A 20395-nucleotide genomic window follows, 5' to 3' on the forward strand; every position below is an offset into this window, starting at 1 on the left:
TCTAATTGAATATTTTCCCATTGTGTGGACCTGAAAAGCATTTGGGTTATTTTTTAATAATATTTCTGAGAGTTTGGGCAACACTTCATTCATATAACCACTTATTTATTTTTAAACCAACTAGATGGCACTATTTTACAACTTATTTTTTATTTATTTTTTAATTTATTTTTTATTTATTTTCGGCATAACAGTATTCATTATTTTTTCACCAAACCCAGTGATCCATGCAATCTGTACCCTCTGTAATACCCACCACCTGGTATCCCACCTCCCACCCACCTGGTAATTCAAACCCCTCAGATTGTTTTTCAGAGTCCATAGTCTCTCGTGATTCACCTCCCCTTCCAATTGCCCCCAATTCCCTTCTACTCTCTAATTCCCCATGTCCTCCATGCTTTTTGTTATGCTCCACAAATAAGTGAAACCATATGATAATTGACTCTCTCTGCTTGACTTATTTCACTCAGCATCATCTCTTCCAGTCCCGTCCATGTTGGTACAAAAGTTGGGTATTTGTCCGTTCTGATGGAGGCATAATACTCCATAGTGTATACCGACCACATATTCCTTATCCATTCATCTGTTGAAGGGCATCTTGGTTCTTTCAACAGTTTGGCGACCGTGGCAATTGCTGCTATAAACATTGGGGTACAGATGGCTCTTCTTTTCACTACATCTGTATCTTTGGGGTAAATACCCAGGAGTGCAATGGCAGGGTCATAGGGAAGTTCTATTTTTAATTTCTTGAGGAATCTCCACACTGTTCTCCAAAGAGGCTGCACCAACTTGCATTCCCAGTAACAGTGTAGGAGACTTCCCCTTTCTCCACACCCTCTCCAACACATGTTATTTCCTGTCTTGCTAATTTGGCCATTCTAACTTGTGTAAGGTGATATCTCAATGTGGTTTTAATTTGAATCTCCCTGAGGGCTAGTGATGATGAACATTTTTTCATGTGTCTGATAGCCATTTGTATGTCTTGATTGGAGAAGTGTCTGTTCATATCTTCTGCCCATTTTTTGACATGATTGTCCATTTTGTGTGTGTTGAGTTTGAGGAGTTCTTTGTAGATCCTGGATATCAACCTTTTGTCTGTACTTTCATTTGAAGATATCTTCTCTTAGTATGTGGTTGCCTCTTTGTTTTCTTGACTGTTTCCTTTGCTGTGCAGAAGCTTTTGATTTTGATGAAGTCCCAAAAGTTTATTTTGGGTTTTGTTTCCTTTGTCTTTGGAGACATATCTTGAAAGAAGAGATTACTGCCTATGTTCTCCTCTAGGATTCTGATGGATTCCTGTCTCACATTGAGGTCTTTTATCAATTTTGAGTTTATCTTTGTGTACTGTGTAAGAGAATGTTCGAGTTTCATTCTCCTACATATAGCTGCCCAGTTTTCCCAGCACCATTTATTGAAGAGACTTTTTTCCACTGTATCTTTTTTCCTGTTTTGTCAAGGATTATTTGACCATAGAGTTGAGGGTCAATTTCTGGGCTTTGTACTCTGTTCCACTGGTCTATGTGTCTGTTTTTATGCCACTACCATGCTTTCTTGGTGACCACAGCTTTGTAGTAAAGCTTGAAATCAGGTTGCGTGATGCCCTCTGTTTCATTGTTGTTTTTCAATATTTCCTTCGTGATTCGGGGTCTCTTCTGCTTCCATACACATTTTTGGATTATTTGCTCCAGCTCTTTGAAAAATACTGGCGGAATTTTTACCGGAATGGCATTAGAAGTATAGATTGCTCTAGGCACTATAAACATTTTAAAAAGGTTATTCTTCTGATCCAAGAGCATGGAATGGTCTTCCATCTTTTTGTGTGTTCTTAAATTTCTATCATAAGTGTTCTGTAGTTCCTCGAGTACAGTTCCTTTATCTCTTTGGTTAGGTTTATTCCCAGGTATCTTATTGTTCTTGGTGCTACAGTAAATGGAATCAATTCTCTAATTTCCATTTCTGTATTTCCATTATTAGTGTATAAGAAAGCCACTGATTTCTGTACATTGAATTTCTATGCTGCCACGTTGCTGAATAACTGTATGAGTTCTAGTAATTTGGGGGTGGAGTCTCTTGGGGTTTCCATGTATAGAATCATGTCATCTGTGAAGAGGGAGAGTTTGACTTCTTTATTGCCAATTTGGATACCTTTTATTTCTCTTTGTTGTTTGATTGCTGTTGCTAGGACTTCTAATACTATGTTGAACAAGACTGGTGAGAGTTGGCATCCTTGTTGTGTTCCTGATCTCAACAGGATGGACACAAGCTTTTTCCCATTGAGTATGATATTTTCTGTGTGTCTTTCATAGATAGATTTGATGAAATTCAGAAATGTTCACTCTATCCCTATACGTTGAAGCATTTTAATAAGGAAAGGATGCTGGATTTTGTCAAATGCCTTTTCTGCATCCATTGAGAGGACCATGTGTTTCTTCTCTCTTCTCTTATTAATTTGTTCTATCACATTGATTGATTTGCAAATGTTGAACCATCCTTGTAGCCCAGGGATGAATCCCACCTTGTCATGTTGAATAATCTTTTTAATGTGCGTTGGATCCTGTTGGCTCGGATCTTGTTGAGAATCTTAGCATCCATATTCATCAGTGATATTACTCTCAAATTCTCCTTTTTGGTAGGGTCTTTGCCTGGTTTGTGGGTCAGGGTAATGCTGGCTTCATAGAAAGAGTCAGGAAGTTTTCCTTCTGCTTCAATTTTTTGAAACAGCTTCAGGAGAATAGGTGTTATATCTTCTTTGAAAATTTGGTAGAATTCCCCAGGGAATCTTTTAGGTCCTGGCCTCTTATTTTTAGGGAGGTTTTAAATCACTGATTCAATATCATTACTAGATATCAGTCTATTTAGGTTGTCAATTTCTTCCTGGTTCAATTTTGGGAGTTTATAGTTTTCCAGGAATGCATCCATTTCATCTAGGTTGCTTAGCTTATTGCATATAACTGTTGATAATAACTTCTAATGATTGTTTCTACTTCCTTGGTGTTTGTTGGGATCTCTGCCTTTTCATTCATAATTTTATGAACCTGGGATTTCTCTCTTTTCTTTTGGATTAGTGTGGACATTGGTTTATTGATCTTATTGATTCTCTCAAAAACCCAGCTTCTAGTTTCATTGATACGTTCTACTGTATCTCTGGTTTCTACCTCATTGATCTCAGCTCTAATCTTGATGATTTCCCTTCTTATGTGTGCAGTTTTGATTTGTTGTTGATTTTCCAGTTCTTTCAGGCGTAGACACACCTGCTGTGTTCTGGATTTTTCAATTTTTTTGAGAGAGGCTTGGATGGCTATGTATTTCCCCCTTAGGACCGCCTTTGCTGTATCCCATAGGTTTTGGGCCGAAGTGCCTTCATTCTCCTAGGTTTCCATGAAGTGTTTCAGTTCTTCTTTGATCTCCTGGTTGATCCAAGCATTCTTAAGCAAGGTGGTCTTTAGCTTCCAGGTGTTTGAGTTCCTTCTGAACTTTTCCTTGTGATTGAGCTCCAGTTTCAAAGCAGTGTGATCTGAAAATATGCAGGGAATAATTTCAGTCTTTTGGTGCCGGTTGAGTCCTGATTTGTGACCCAGTATGTGGTCTATTCTGGAGAAGATTCCATGTGCACTTGAGAAGAATGAGTATTCTGTTGTTTTATGGTGGAATGTTCTGTATATATCTATGAGGTCCATCTGGTCCAATGTGTCATTCAATGCTCTTGTTTCTTTATTGATTTTCTGCTTCAATGATCTGTCCTATTCTGAGAGAGGCATGTTAAGATCTCCTACAATTAGTGTATTCATATCAATATGACTCTTTATCTTGATTAACAGTTTTCTTAAGTAATTGGCTGCTCCCATATTGGGAACATAGATACTTACAATTGTTAGATCATCTTGGTGTATAGTCCCTTTAAGGATTATGTAGTGTCCTTCTGTATCTCTGACTACAGTCTTTAGTTGAAGTCTAATTTATCTGATATGAGAATCGCTATCCCAGCCTTCTTTTGAGGCCCACTGGCATGAAAGATGCTTCCCCATCCCTTCACTTTCAGTCTGCGTGTATCTTTAGGTTCAAAATGGGTCTCTTGTAGACAACATATGAATGGGTCCTGTCGTTTTATCCAATCTGTAACCCTGTGCCGTTTTATGGGTGCATTTAGGCCATTCACATTGAGAATGATTATTGATAAATACGTTTTTATTGACATCGAGTTACCTTTCATGTCTTTCTTTCTGCAGACTGTCTCTATATTTCTGTTCAATGCTATTCTTGGGATTTTTCCTCTTTTATAGAACCCCCCTTAATATTTCCTGCAGTGTCAGCTTGGCGGTTGCATAGTCTTTTAAGCCTTGCCAGTCTTGGAAATTCGTTATCTCTCCATCCATTTTGAATGTCAGTCTTGCTGGATAAAGTATTCTTGGCTGCATTTTCTTCTCATTCAGTGCCTTGAATATATCTTGCCAGCCCTTTCTGGCTTGCCAGGTCTCTGTGGACAGGTCTGACGTTATTCTGATGGGTTTCCCTCTGTAAGTAAGGAGCCTCTTTGCCCTGGCGGGTTTCAAGAGATTATACCTACAATTATAATTCCTCAATTTGACTATCAGGTGTCGTGATGTTTTTTGGAATGTATTATCTTGTGTGGAGATCCTTCAGCCTCTAGTACATGAACACTGGTTCCATTCACGTGTTTGGGAAAATTTTCATGAAGGACTTGTTCCAATATATCTTCTATACTTCTTTCTTTCTCCTCCCCTTCAGGGATTCCAAAAATTCTGACGTTGGAATGCTTCATGGCAGCATTTATTTCCCTGATTCTGTTTTCGTAGTTTCTAAGCTGTTTTTCCAGGCTTCCTCCTGAATCTTTCTCTCTATTTGTTTGTCTTCCAGATCACTAATTCTATTTTATGTCTCAGCTACCCTAGCTTATAGAGAGTTTAGATTAGATTGGAACTCATTGAGAGCATTGTGAACCTCCTCCCTGGTAGCTTTAAGCTCTGCCCTAACATTGTGAACATCCTGTCTGGTCGCTTTCAGTTCGGCTCTAATCAATTCTGTTTTGTCATCCATGGCTTTTTCCAACCTAGCTATTGCCTGGATAATTGTTAGCCTGAATTCTCTTTCCGATATATTGTCTATGTTGATAGCCATTAGCTCTGTTGCAGAAGGTCCATCCTCTGTATTTTTCTTCTGTTGGGCATTCCTCCTCCTAGTCATTTTGGTGGAAGATGACTGAACAGATGTAGCTGGATGTATCAACTGTGGTGCAGTCAAGGTGCACCCTGGAACACTTCTGAGCAATCAGTATTCCCCACCCAAATGAGAGACAAAAGAAAAGAAAAAGAAGAAAAAAAAAAAAAAGAAAAGAAGAAAAAGAGATAGAGAGATAGAGAGACTGGAATGAAAGGGAAGATGAGAAAGAAGGTTCAGCCCAGATGGGCCCCAAGGTAAGATTTATGAAGTAGACAAACAAAAAGAGATAAAAAGACTGATACAAGTATATAACAAGAGAAAAAAATATATATATGCAAATAAAGAAAGAACCTCGTCAAAAAGAACCACAAGTGTAAAATTTATATGCTATCAGGACAAACACAAAAAACACAGAAACACTGGTGGAAAAATATGGGAGAGTTCTTATAAATTCTCAGTGTGTGCGAGGAAGTTTGTTTTGATTCTTCCTGGATGTATCTTGATATCTTTGTTAAAGGACTCAACTTTCCTAAGATAAATGGGATTAAAAATTGGTTTACCTACAAGGGTAGTATTGATTGGGGAAAGGGGATTACTTTGAAGTTTAACTCTATATGAATATTTGAGGATAAAAATAAAAAGGAATAAACTAGCCTAAACTAATCTAAAATTTAAAATAGGTATTAAAAAAATAAAAATGCAAAAAAAAATAGGTGTATGTATCAAAAATTTCAGGTTAGAAATGTATTATGGAATTTCATGTACTGTACAACTCGCTGTGATGGTAAATAGGTTAAAAACATTACCTATGTGTAAAAAAGAAAATAATGAACCCGAATAGTGGGAACGAGTGAACAATACATGTTTTCCTATGAAGGAGTGGTTGTTCTTTTGTAGTCCTTTTTTTTTTTTTCTCTCTTTTTTTTTTTCTTTCTTGGTTTGTTTTCAGGGGGAGGGGCCTGTCATGTGGGTTGTCAGTCAATGATGTTTCCTGAGTTAAGTCCTCCCGCCCCCCTCAAGGGTGTGGGCTCTGAGGAAACTGGTGTTTTTCAGGCTTTTGTTCTCTGGCGGTTTTTATGCTTGTTCACTTTTTTTTTTTTTTCTCTCACCTTGACCGCCTTTGATGGTTTTTGTAGTTTTAGAGGAAAACAAACCGCACCCTGATCTCCCTCTTAGAGAGAAGACTCAGTCTGGGTGCAGAGCCTAAATAAGTTCCCCCTTGGCCTCTGGCAGAGCAGGTTCCAATTTGCAGTCCCTGGGTGCGCAGTATCTTTTGCTTGTACCCAAAGCCAAGGCAGTGGCAGCTGTCTGGGAGCTCCCGACCACCAGAGAGGTTTCAAGCAGTGATCACACACTGAGATTTTGCTGCTGGCCCGGGCTGGGAGTGCCGGGTTTGCGTGCACCTCTTTCAGAGGTGGCTATGGGTCGGGTGCACGTCTCGGGCACTGAGAACGGGGCGCTGGTCTGTAAGCACCAGGCTGGGCTTTTGTGCACCTCTGTCAGGGGAGAGTTTGGGGTGCAAGGCTTATTTATGCTTTGAAACAATGGTGCGGGTCAAAGAGCGCTGGCTGGGCCTTTGTAACTCAGGGGAGCATGAGGGACATGCGTGCATATCTCAAGCTTTGTGGTAGGGCACACTTGCTCTGCCAACCTTTCTGGCTCCCATCCCCTCACAGGAACTAGAACCCAGGCATTCTCCAGTGAGCTGGCGGCTTAGGGAACAAGAGCTGGTTTCTCTGCCGCACTCTCTCGGCCTCAGCACCAGGGGAGGCTGTCCTGGGACCGGGGACTTAAGCCCCTATCCCTAGCCACCCCAATTCCCACTACTTCCACCTGCAATCCTTTGCTCTTTTGGAGTGCATTCAACCAGTCTCCAAGTTAATGCTGTTCCCCAGACGCAGGGCACTCTCGCGCTTGTATTACTTTCCAACTGGTCGCCTCTGGTGGCTCCCTCCCCCTTTTGTTTATCTTCTGATATCAGTCTGCAGTTCCCATTCTGCTTTACCTGCCCACTGGCGTCTTCTGCCCCTCTAGAGATCCAGACTTGTATAATTCTGATCTCAGGCTGATTTCATGGGTGATCTGAGTTCTTTGGTAGGTAATCAGCTCACTTTGGGGTACCGGCTGAAAAGGCGCCTCCTCCTACTCCACCGCCATCTTGTCCCCCCAATGCTCTTGTTTCTTTATTGATTTTCTGCTTCAATAATCTATTTCTGAGTGAGGCATGTTAAGATCTCCTACGATTAGTGTATTCATATCAATATGACTCTTTATCTTGATTAACAGGTTTGTATGTAATTGGCTGCTCCCATATTGAGGCCATAGGTATTTACAATTGTAGATCATCTTGGTGGATAGTCCCTTTAAGAAGGATGTAGTGTCCTTTTGGATTTCTGACTACTGTCTTTAGTTTAAAGTCTAATTTATCTGATATGAGAATTGCTACCCCAGCTTTCTTTTGAGGCCCATTGGCATGAAAGATTCTTCTCCATCCCTTTACTTTCAGTCTGGGTGTATCTTTAGGTTCAAAATGGGTTTCTTGTGGACCACATATGGATGGGTCCTGTCGTTTTATCCAGTCTGCAACCCTGTGCCATTTTATGGGCGCATTTAGGCCATTCACATTTGGGTGATTATTGATAGATACGTTTTTATTGACATCGTGTTACCTTTGAAGTCTTTCTTTCTGTAGATTGTTTTATATTTCTGTTCAATGCTATTCTTAGAACCTCCCTTAATCTTTCCTTGCAGTGTCGGCTTGGTGGTTGCATAGTCTTTAAAATCTTGCCGTTCTTGGAAACTCTTTATCTCTCCATCCATTTTGAATGTCAGTCTTGCTGGATAAAGTATTCTTGGCTGTAAGTTTCTCTCATTTAATGCCCTGAATTTGTCTTTCCAGCCCTTTATGGCTTTCCAGGACTCTGTGGACAGGTCTGACGTTATTCTGATGGGCTTTTCTCTGTAAGTAAGTAGCCTCTTTGTCCTAGTGGCTTTCAAGAGATTATACCTACAATTATGATTCCTCAATTTGACTATCAGGTGCCTTGGTGTTTTTTGGAATCTATAATCTTGGGTGGAGACCTTTTGGTCTCTAGTACATGAATGCTTGTTCCATTCGCGAGATTGGGAAAATTTTCATGAAGAACTTGTTCCACTATATCTTCTAGACTTCTTTCTTTCTCCTCCCCTTCAGGGATTCCCATAATTCTGACATTGGAATGTTTCATGGCATCATTTATTTCCCTGGTTCTGTTTTCATGGTTTTGAAGATGTTTGTTCCAGGCTTCCTCCTGATCCTTTCTATCTGTTTGTCCTGGAGATCACTAATTCTATTTTCTGTCTCAGTTACCCGAGCTTTGAGAGAACTTAGATTAGATGGGAACTCATTGAGAGCATTGTGAAGTTCATCCCTGGTAGCTTTCAGCTCAGCCCTAACATTTTGAACATCCTGTCTGTTCACTTTCAGTTCAGCCCTAATCAATTCTGTTTGGTCACCCATGGCTTTCTCCAACATAGCTATTGCCTGGATAATTGTTAGGCTGAATTCTCTTTCCGACATATTGTCTAAGTTGATAGCCATTATCTCTGTTCCAAAAGGTCCATCCTCTGTGTTTTCTTCTGATGGGCATTCCTCCTCCTAGTCATTTTGGTGAGTGATGACTGAACAGATGTAGCTGGATGTATTGACCATGGTGCATTCCAGGTGCACCCTGGAACACTTCTGAGCAATCAGGTTTCCCCACCCAAACGAGAGACAAATGAAAAGAAAATGAAAAAAAGAGAGAGAAAGAGAGACAGGAAAGAAAGGGAAGATGAAAGAGAAGGTTCAGCCCAAATGGGCCCCTATGTACGATTTATGAAGTATATAAACAAAAACAGACAAACAAAAAGACTGATAAAAGTATATGACACGAGAAAATAAATGTATGCAAATAAATAAGTACCTTGTCAAAAAGAACCCCAAGTATAAGATTTATATACAATCAGTACAAACACAAAAACACAGAAACCGTGGTGGAAACAAAAGATGGGAGAATGCTTATAAATTCTCAGTGAGGGTGAGGAAGGTTGTTTTGATTCTTCCTGGATGTATCTTGATATCTTTGTTGAAGGACTCGACTTTACTAAGATAAAGCGGGATTAAAAATTGGCTAACCTATAGGGGTAGTATTGATGGGGGAAAGGGGATTACTTTGAAGTTTAACTCTATATGAATATTAGAAAAGAAAGTAAAAAGGGATAAACTAGTCTAAAGTAAACCAAAATTAAAAAAAAAAAGTAATTCAAAAAATAGAAATGTAAAAGAAAAACACAGGTGTATGTAGCACAAAGTTCAGGTTAGAAGGTTATTAGGGAATTTGATGTACTGGACAGATCACTGTGATGGTAAATAGGCTAAAAAATTATCTAATTAAAAAAAATAAACCAGAATAGTGGGAACAAGTTGAAAATAAAAGTTATCTTATGAAGTAGTGGTGCTTGTTCTCTTACAGTCTTTTTCTTTTTCTTTTGAAATTTCTTCTTTTAAATTCATTTTTTATTTTTAACATAACAGTATTCATTATTTTTGCACCACACCCAGTGCTCCATGCAATCTGTGCCCTCTATAATACCCACCACCTGGTACCCCAACCTCCCATCTCCCCTGCCACTTCAATCCCCTCAGATTGTTTTTTAGAGTCGATAGTCTCTCATGGCTCACCTCTCCTTAAATTTCCACCAACTCCCTTCTCCTATCTCCCCATGTCCTCCATGCTATTTGTTATGCTCCACAAATAAGTGAAACCATATGATAATTTACTCTCTCTACTTGACTTATTTCACTCAGCACAATCTCTTCCAGTCCCGTCCATGTTGCTACAAAAGTTGAGTATTCATCCTTTCTGATGGAGGCATAATACTCCATAGTGTATATCGACCACATCTTCTTTATCCATTTGTCTGGTGAAGGGAATCTTGGTTCTTTCCACAGTTTGGCGACCATGGCCATTGCTTCTAGAAACATTGGGGTACAGATGGCTCTTCTTTTTACTACATCTGTATCTTTGGGGTAAATTCTCAGGAGTTCAATGGCAGGGTCATAGGGAAGTTTTATTTTTAATTTCTTGAGGAATCTCCACACTGTTCTCCAAAGAGGCTGCACCAACTTGCATTCCCAGTAACAGTGTAGGAGACTTCCCCTTTCTCCACACCCTCTCCAACACATGTTATTTCCTGTCTTGCTAATTTTGGCCATTCTAACTGGTGTAAGGTGATATCTCAATGTGGTTTTAATTTGAATCTCCCTGAGGGCTAGTGATGATGAACATTTTTTCATGTGTCTGATGGCCATTTGTATGTCTTTATTGGAGAAGTGTCTGTCCATATCTTCTGCCAATTTTTTTTTAATTTTTTATTTTTTATAAACATATATTTTTATCCCCAGGGGTACAGGTCTGTGAATCACCAGGTACACACTTCACAGCACTCACCAAATCACATACCCTCCCCAATGTCCATAATCCCACCCCCTTCTCCCAAACCCCCTCCCCCTGGCAACCCTCAGTTTGTTTTGTGAGATTTTTTGATATGATTTTCTGTTTTGTGTGTGTGGAGTTTGAAGAGTTCTTTATAGATCCTGGATATCAACCTTTTTTCTGTACTGTCATTTGCAAATATCTTCTCCCATTCCCTGGGTTGTTTTCTTGACTGTTTCTTGGCTGTGCAGGAGCTTTTGATTTTGATGAAGTTCCAAAAGTTGATTTTCGCTTTTGTTTCCTTTGTCTTTGGAGACATATCTTGAAAGAAGTTGCTGTGGCTCATATCGAAGAGATTACTGCCTATGTTCTCCTCTAAGATTCTGATGGATTCCTGTTTCACATTGAGGTCTTTTATCCATTTTGAGTTTATCTTTGTGTACAGTGTAAGAGAATGGTCAAGTTTGATTCTTCTACATATAGCTGCCCAGTTTTCCCAGCACCATTTATTGAAGAGACTGTCTTTTTTCCACTGTATACTTTTTTCCTGTTTTGTCGAAGATTAATTGCCCATAGAGTTGAGGGTCCATATCTGGGCTCTCTACTCTGTTCCACTGGTCTATGTGTCTGTTTTTATACCAGTACCATGCTGTCTTGGTGATCACAGCTTTGTAGTAAAGCTTGAAATCAGGTTATGTTATGCCCTCCATTTTATTTTTGTTTTTCAAAATTTCCTTAGTGATTCGGGGTCTTCTTACAGTCTTTTTTGTAAATTTTTCTTTCTTGGTTTGTTTTCTGGGGGAGGGGCCTGTCACGTGGGTTTTCAGTCAATGATGTTCCCTTAGTTAAGTCCTCTGGCCCTCCTCTAGGGCCTGGGCTCTGAGGAAACTGTTTTTTTTTTTTTTTTTTTTTTTTTTTTAGGCTTTTGTTCTCTGGCAGTTTTTATGTTTGTTCACTTTTTTTTTCCTCACACCTTGACCACTTTTGATGGTTTTGTAGTTTTAGAGGAAAATGAACTGCACCCTGACCTCCCTCTCAGAGAGAAGCTTCAGTGTGGCTGCACAGCCCAAAAGAGTTCCCCTTTGTCCCTGGCAGAGAAGGTTCCAATTCGTGGTCCCTGGGGACACAGGATCTTTTGCTTGTTACCCAAACCACAGCAGTGGCGGCAATCTGGGAGCTCCAGATTGCCAAAGAGGTTCCAAGCAGTGATTGCACACTGAGTTTTTCTTGCTGGCCTGGGCTGGAATGCCTGGTCTTTTTGGGTCTAAGAGTGCCTGGCTTGTGTGCACCTCTTTCAGGGGAGGCTATATGTCGCGTGCGCATATCAGGCACTGAGAACAGGGCACAGGTCCAAAACCACCAGGCTTGGCTTTTGTGCACCTCTGTCACGGGAGAGATTGGGATGCATGTCTTCGGCTCTGAAACAATAATGTGGGTCAAAGAGTGCTGGCTTGGCCTTTGTAACTCTCTCAGGGGAGTATGAGGGAGGCACAGGCCTATCTCAGGCTTTGTAGCAGGGCTCGTGAGTTCTGCCATCTAGCCTGGCTCCCATCCCCTCACAGGAGCCAGAACCCACACATTCTTGGGCACACTGGCGGCTTAGGGACCAAGACCCAGTTTCTCCATGGCACTCTCTCTGGCTCAGCACCAGGGGAGGCTGTTCTGGGACCAGGGACTTAAGCCCCTCTCCCTAGTGGCCGGATTCCCACAATCCCCCCCCCCCCCCACCAGCTACGATCCTTTGCTCTTTTGGAGTGTTTTCAACCAGTCTCCAAGTTAATGCTAGTCCCCAGATGCAGGGCACTTTCGGATTGGGGTATTACTTTCCAACCGGTTGCCTCTGGTGGCTCCCTCCCCCTTTTGTTTATCTTCCAATATCAGTCCGCCATTCCCACTCCGCTTTACCTGCCCACTGGCGTCTTCTACCCCTGTAGAGATCCAGACGTGTATATTTCTGATCTCAGGCTGATTTCATCGGTGATCGGAGGTCTATGGTAGGTAATCAGCTCACTTTATGGTACAGGTTGAAAAGGCACCTCCTCCTACTTTCCCACCATCTTGTCCCCCACAACTTATTTTTTCAAAACCATCCAGATTTAGAAAAGGCTCCACATCTACAACACACTTATAGATAGACACATATGAACATATGGGCAGATAAAGAATCCTCATCCTACAGTTTCTGTAGCTAAAGCTTTTTATCACTAGTATATGTGAAGAGGACACTTATGATTTGTAGAGTTCTGACAACTAATCTTAATGGAAGCTGTGAACAGCCTTTTTTTTTTTTTAAACCTCTTATATCCTTTATTATTATTTTCTCTTTAGTCTCAGTAATTGGGATGCTATAGATAAGAATTACTAAAGAAATGAAGAAGGGAGGCAAGTTCTTCAAGTAAGATTTTGGTTTCTCAAGGTCAGTATTTGCAAACCCTTTTGAGAAAAAAAAATGGAGGTTTTGTTTATAGCAGCAATGGCCATGGTTGCCAAACTGTTGAAAGAACCAAGATGCCCTTCAATGGACGAAAGGATAAGGAAGATGTGGTCCATATACACTATGGAGTATTATGCCTCCATCAGAAAGGACGAATACCCAACTTTTGTAGCAACATGGACGGGACTGGAAGAGATTATGCTGAGTGAAATAAGTCAAGCAGAGAGAGTCAATTATCATATGGTTTGAGTTATTTGTGGAGTGTAACAAATAGCATGGAGGACAAGGGGAGTTAGGGAGGAGAAGGGAGTTGAGGGAAATTGGAAGGGGAGGTGAACCATGAGAGACTATGGACTCTGAAAAACAATCTGAGGGTTTTGAAGGAGTGGGGGATGGGAAGTCGGGGTACTAGTTGGTGGATATTATAGAAGGTATGGATTGCATGGAGCACTGGGTGTCATGCAAAAATAATGAATACTGTTATGCTGAAAATAAATAAAAAATAAATTTAAAAAATAAGGGAGGTTTTAAGAGTGGTAAAAAGAAATAGGTAGACTTTGAACTGCCTCTAGAGCTGTATTTCTACTTTTGCAAAGATGTGTAAGAAAGGTCAGTTGCTCTCAGTTCCTCAAAGAACTGCAGACTAAATGGCATAAAAATGACACCCATCCATTGAACTATTCTCCCTTAGGGGAGACACCTAAAAAAATGTTAGCATCAGGCTCTGGATGTCAGCTTCCAGTTTGGCCAACACTTGACTACAGAGCCACTTAGAAACTTCATTTAAATATCTTCTAATTTTTACCCAGAACAACTACAGGCAGATCTGGGGTGGGGGCTGACTTTGGAGAAATCTTACATAGTTTTCATCACTTTGTCAAGGAGCTCATCTGCGTAGGTTCTGAGTGGGGTTTCAGTGGAGAATCACAGCTTCAATATTTAGCAGGGTTTGCAAAGATTTTCCTTTTAATTTTTATTTCCCTCAGCTGTTTAAGGGAATAATGTATCAATTTACCAGAAAATCCTTCAGAGTGTCATCAAATCTGGAAGGTGCTCACAGAGACCACCTTTCAAAGGTAGATATGGGGTTGTCTGGAAGGCCATTAACTTGTCTGACTTCTGTTTATAGACCAGTAGTCTCTTCAGAGTAGAAAGACAACTCCTACAGAGGATTGCTAAGATGAATATTCAAATAAGGGAGCAGTAAGAATTACATCGGTTTTATGGTTTTTTTTTTTTAATTAGGTACCTCTTGCATATTTATTTGTTTTTTTAAGGTTATTTAAATATATATATAATTTATTTATTTGAGAGAGAAAGAGAGACAAGAGAGAGGACAGGAGAAGGGGTAGGGTAGGGCAGAGGAACAGAGGGAAGCAGACTCCACACTGAGCAGAGAGCCCAATGCAGGGCTTTTGATCCCAGGACCTTAGGATAATGACCTGAGTAGAAGGCATACACTTAACCAACTGAGCCTCCCAGGGGCCCTGGTATCCCATTTTCTTTGTTTAATTTGGGAACTCTTACTTTCAAGTGCACTTCTTTTTTTTTTTTTTTAAAATTTTATTTATTTATTTATTTGACAGAGATCACAAGTCAGCAGAGATGAGCAGAGAAGTGTGTGTTGGGGGGGAAGCAGGCTCCCCGCTGAGTAGAGAGCCCAATGTGGGGCTTGATCCCAGGACTCTGGGATCATGACCTGAGCCAAAGGCAGAGGCTTTAATCCACTGAGCCACCCAGGTGTCCCTCAAGTGCACTTCTTAACTAATCTTATCTAACTGGAATTTTCCTCATAATGACCATTATAAATCCCCTGAGGGGCAGAAGCCATGTGGTAGGACCCTTAGTTGTAAATGGAGTTTAACCCACATTTTTTGTCCAGCCATATCTGGATACATATGGGGTGCAGCCCACATTTCTGTCCAATCATATTTTGGGGCCCCAGCCTGATGGATCCCAAGCCAAGTTCTCAAAGACAAAGCTGATTTCAAACAAATGTGAGACTTTAGTTGCCACCAGTAGTTCTCAGTGTGTAATCTGAGGAAGATTTCCAAACAAATGAGGAACTCCAGCCGGCAGTTCTTAAGGAGGTATCTGGAACAGAAGAAGCAAGCGCTGGGGCTCCAGTCAAATGGGGAATTGTGGTCCAAAAGTCCAGCAGTGTCTAAGGTAGAACTAGTGATTTCAAACAAATGGAGAACTGACTGAAAAGCCAATTAATTTGGGAAGTTTAATGCAAAACAAACAGAGCTCAGAACTGAGAGCAACTTACCTACAGCCCTCAGATATGGCAAGAAAGAGAACTGGAAAGGGTTTATAGGCACCATATACCTGTGCTTCTCCTTGTCCCCAGATGGGAACAGTGTGAGAAGTTTCCTTTGGATCTGATCATCATTTTCCAAAATCTATTAAATAACATGAGTTCAGCACAATAAATTTTTAATATCTAATTGGGCTTCTTAACAATTCATGAATCAGACTGCATCCTGTCTGGAAAATAGAAAGGCCCTCCAAGGAGTTGTGCACAATGGAAGGCTTTTAGACAGAAGGAAAAAGGGATAGGGAAAGAGCAGATTAGCTCATTTTTTTCTTTGGGGAATGGGAAGGGTCTCTGTGGCAGATTACCTCTTGGTGCTGAGTAGAAAATCCCAGGCTGTCCAGTTCCTTTACATTCCTAGACAAGTATGAAATGACAGTTAGATGAAAGCCTTGGTGTGATGACATGAGCTGAGCCCACATGACTCCATGTGAGGCCTGTTGTTTCCTTTGAACTGAATTTGCCTGGAATTTGAAGATTGGCTGCTTGGATATATGGTGTTTCTGGACAATCAGAGTATTTACAGGAATACAAAAGTTCGGTTTGCTGACATGGCACCTGCTCCATCTCAGGTCTAGAAATTTATTTCAACCCAAGGAATATCACCTAGAAAAGGAAGGGGCCTAAAGACTTATCTAGAAACTATGTAAGGGTGTCCTGACTCTGAGGAACAGGAGGGAGCATGTATCTGAGTCATTTAGAGAAGTCTTTTCTCTATAGTTAATATTCCCCTGGGGCACAGAAGAAAGAGTAGAGGAATTTCTTACGTGTACCTGTTTTCTGTGAGCACAGGGCTCTGGTAAAGTCAACTTTGCTCTGGCTCAGCTCCAGGAAATGGAGTCTTTTCCAGGATTGAATGACTACCTTTATGCTGACTCTGTCACAAGAAAATCAGATGGGTTAAAGACAAAACAATGATCCCCAAATGTAGTCATTTACATGAAGCCCCACATTACCAAACCAAGACTTAATTCCAGTTTCAGTTCTCCCAGAAATGGAATCTTACACTGGCTCATCGGGAATTTCCTGGTAAACCCCCCCATTTTTTTTAAGATTTTAAAAAATTATTTATTTATTTATTTGACAGACAGAGATCACAAGTAGGCAGAGAGAGAGAGAGAGAGAGAGAGGGGAAGCAGGCTCCCGTTTACCAGAGAGCCCTTTTTGGGGCTTGATCCCAGGATCCTGAGATCATGATCTGAGCCAAAGGCAGAGGCCACAACCCACTGAGCCACCCAGGCCCCCCCTGGTAAGCCTTCTTTAGAGGGTTGCCTGGGAAGCCTCTGCCATCGTCTACAAGGACAGCAGCCTTGCAATACTCAGGTCACTTTTGCTTGGCAGTACTTCCCTGTTCCTGCTCTCTTCTGCCTGTAAGAACCTTTCATTTGGTAGAGCTCTCCGGGATTCCTATCCACCTGTCAGACTGAATGTTGCCCAATTCTTTTATCACCAAATAAAGCAATAAGATCTTTAAAATTGGCTCCACTGGATTTTTCTCTTAACAGAGGAAACAACAAAACTATTCAGCAGAGTGCACATGACTACTTTTGTTAGAGTTCTGCAAACTTTCTTTGTTCTCTCTGGGGCACTTTTCCAAAAGTAGAAACACTGCCTACTTCAGAGCCCACGTAGGTGTACCTCTGGTCCCCTTGGGGCATCCTGCAAGTTCTTTCCAAAACGAAGGTGGGTTTGCAGAAGTTCTGGGCACACTGCCCCATGGACTGTGTACTAAGGAGGTGTTGTGGAGTTTTAAAACTCTTTGGAGGAAACCTTGTCATACAAGTAACTCATCAACTCCTGAACATCACTACTTCCGCAGGATGGCAGTTTTGAATATTCTGATCAGGGTCACCCTGAAATGTGGTATGCCTTCTTTAAAGAGGCCCTGGTTTGTCCACAGTTAAATATTTCATTGGGCTGGTACCATTCAAGATAAGGTGAGGTCAGGCAATAAGGAGGTTAGAAAGGGAGAGTGGCATTTGAGGACCATTGTGAAACAGGGGAGACTATGAAGCTTAGCTGCTGAGAATAGAAAGGATGGCATCACTTAGCCAGGCTCTTTTCCTCATTCCTTCCCCAACCTCTCTCCCCTTGTTCTATGCATCCCATTTCAGCTTATTCTAGAAGATGTCTGTCCTCCAATTACTGCAAAATCTTTATGTCTTTATGTTAAAATGGGGTCCAAGAACCAACGGCAAACAAGGGAGGTCTGCAGAAATGCAGAATCTTCAGCCTGTCCTAAGACCTGCTGGATCAGAATCTGCATGTTAATAAGACCACAGATCATTCATTTGCACATTAAGTGGAAGACGCCTTTGATGGGGTTTAGTACACGCTGCCTAAAAATATGGCACTTTGGTGTGCTGAATATTTGGAAATGGAGGAATTTGTGAAATGGTACAAGTAGTAAGGGCTTTCTGATCTTCTCCCTGAATCAAGTCCTAAGATGCTCATGTGGGATTGCTCCCTATTCCTAGAGGACAGAGACATCTTTATTCCCAAGATGGCAGGACCAGAAAGGAGTCTGAAGACACAGGCCTTGATAGATTTCCCCCGTTTATTACATTTGACTTATATCCCCACTTGTTCTATCATATTTCTCCATTGTTGTCCACCCTTCATCAAATCTAGTGTAACAATCATTCTTCAGGGCCTTTATCTCCTTATGAAGTCTACGATGTCATGTAAACTTATATTAAACAAATTTGTATGCTTTTCTCTGATTAACATACCTTTGCTGGTTTAATTTTCACAACCAGTCCAGACATGATAAGGGTCCAGGAAAACCTTTTCCTCCCCACACTCTGTGCTCTATTATGCAAGCAATGACAGTAAATCCTGCTCTTCTAGACCTAAAAGGTTTTGACACTACTTAAATGCCTAAGGATTTTTGCTCTTTAAAAATTAATGTAGCAGGAGAGATAGCAGGGATTGGGAGTCAGATGAAACTTGGAGTAAATCTTTCATTCATTTATTCATGAGTGAGTGATTTAATGTGCAGCCTCAAAGACCATATAGGTAACATAAAAACAATGAAAATCATGCTCATTTCTGACAAATGCCAAGAGGACTATATGATTTAAGGGCAACTGACTCACAGCAGGACCTTAATAAACATCAGGTTTTTCTCACTAATGACATAAAAACATACCTGAAAAACAGTGCTGCATTAAGACTGAAATGACTCAGGGGCGCCTGGGTGGCTCAGTGGGTTAGGCCGCTGCCTTCGGCTCGGGTCATGATTGCAGGGTCCTGGGATCGAGCCCCACATTGGGCTCTCTGCTCAGCTGGGGGCCTGCTTCCTTCTCTCTCTCTCTCTCTGCCCACCTCTCTGCCTGCTTCTGATCTCTCTCTATCAAATAAATAAATAAAATCTTTAAAAAAAAGACTGAAATGACTCATGTGTCATTTATATGAGTTAACTTCTTGATTTGTCTACAACTTAAGCCAGATTTGATGGAAATGCTGAAGATTTGGGACAAAGGGTAGGAGAAAACAAAAACAAAAACAAAAACAAAAAACCTTTACTTGATGAAAGGCTTTGGTATTTGGGGAAAAAATACCCGATGTGTTAAAATAGCCCATGTTTGATGGTTTTCACCTAAAAGAACTTATTATTCCTGATCATTCTAACTAAAATATCCAGCAAGTTGTTAATAAGTTAAAAATATTAATAAGTTACAAATAGATGAAAAAGGCAAAATTCTGATTAAGAAAAGTAGTTTCCCACTTGGCATTCTGGTGTAAGTTGTGAAAAATATAACAACTCAGCACTCTGTACTTCAGTCCTGCTTTATAGATCATTTGGCGGTATTCGAATGCCAAGCGTTGTGCATTGAAACATTTGGGACTGAAATGGTTGTAGAAATACAGGAAAAGTTATGTAATTTTTGAAGGACAGGTGAAAAGCAGGTCTGACTCAATGGTTCGAGATGCCATCACTGGCTTCTGAAGGAGCTGACCACCTGATGGAGATGCATGTCTCCCACTCACTCTCAATCCTTCCCCACCTCTCTGTTGCCCAGCAGCAGCCTCCTCAGGGCCCCCTTCACCTCCTTGTTTCTGAGGGTGTAGATCAGAGGGTTCAGGAGTGGTGTGACAATGTTGTAGAAGAGGGTGAGGAACTTTCCCTGGTCCTGGGAAGAGCTGTTTCCAGGTTGCATGTACATGTAGATTATGTTTCCATAGAAAAGGGAGACCACGGTGAGATGGGAGCCACAGGTGTTGACGGCTTTGTGCCTCCCTGAGGATGACTGGATGTGCACCACGGCCCGTACAATGTAGCCATAGGACACCAGGATGAACACCAGAGGTGACAGCACAATACCCACTGCGAGGACAAAGACGGTGCCCTCAATGGCAGCCGTGTTGACACAGGCCATCCGGATCAGAGCAGGCATTTCACACAGGAAGTGGTCCACACTGCGGTGCCCACAGCGGGGTAAACGCAGGGTTACTGGGGACATGATCAAAGAGTTGGCCACCCCACAGCCCCAGGCTACCAATACCAAGCCCAAGCAGAGTTTTGGATTCATGATCACCATGTAGTGAAGGGGCTTGCAGACTGCAACAAACCGGTCATATGCCATGACCGCCAGGAGCAGGCATTCTACACCACCCAGGCCGAGAAACAGGAAGAGCTGGATGGCACATCCTGTGTATCTGATGGTCTTGTCATGCCCATTCAGGTTATAGAGCAGCTGAGGGATGGAACTGGTGGTGAAACTGAGGTCCAGGAAGGATAGGTGGGTGAGGAAGAAGTACATGGGAGTGTGGAGTTTGGGGTCCAACCAGGACACCAGGATGATGGTGGTGTTGCCCACAAGGGTCAGGAGATATGCAATCAAGATGACCACAAAAAGGATCCTCTCCAGATAGGGGCGGTCAGAAAACCCCAAAAGAATGAAATTTCCCTGAGTGCTCTCATTGGTCCCATCCATCTCTACTGTACCTGAGGAGGAATATTGATACTAGTAATAGTAGCACCTATTAGAGAAGAACACTTACAAT

General features: G+C 41.4%; 1 protein-coding gene across 1 annotated transcript; it reads right to left on the minus strand.

Moving 5' to 3' along the window:
* Positions 1-19380: 19380 nt before the first annotated feature.
* On the minus strand, positions 19381-20325 carry LOC101671859 (olfactory receptor 2W3). Its single transcript, XM_004782009.2, has one exon. It carries the CDS (start codon positions 20323-20325, stop codon positions 19381-19383), a length of 945 nt encoding a protein of 314 aa, XP_004782066.2.
* Between the last annotated feature and the right edge of the window lie 70 nt (positions 20326-20395).

Source organism: Mustela putorius, unplaced genomic scaffold (genome assembly GCF_011764305.1).
Source record: "Mustela putorius furo isolate JIRA1106 unplaced genomic scaffold, ASM1176430v1.1 tig00001009_pilon_pilon_pilon, whole genome shotgun sequence".
Taxonomy (NCBI): Eukaryota; Metazoa; Chordata; class Mammalia; order Carnivora; family Mustelidae; genus Mustela; species Mustela putorius.

What these genes read in the sequence shown, in the direction of transcription:
- LOC101671859 (XM_004782009.2), bottom strand. Translation starts at nt 20,325, where the DNA reads ATGGATGGGACCAATGAGAGCACTCAGGGAAATTTCATTCTTTTGGGG.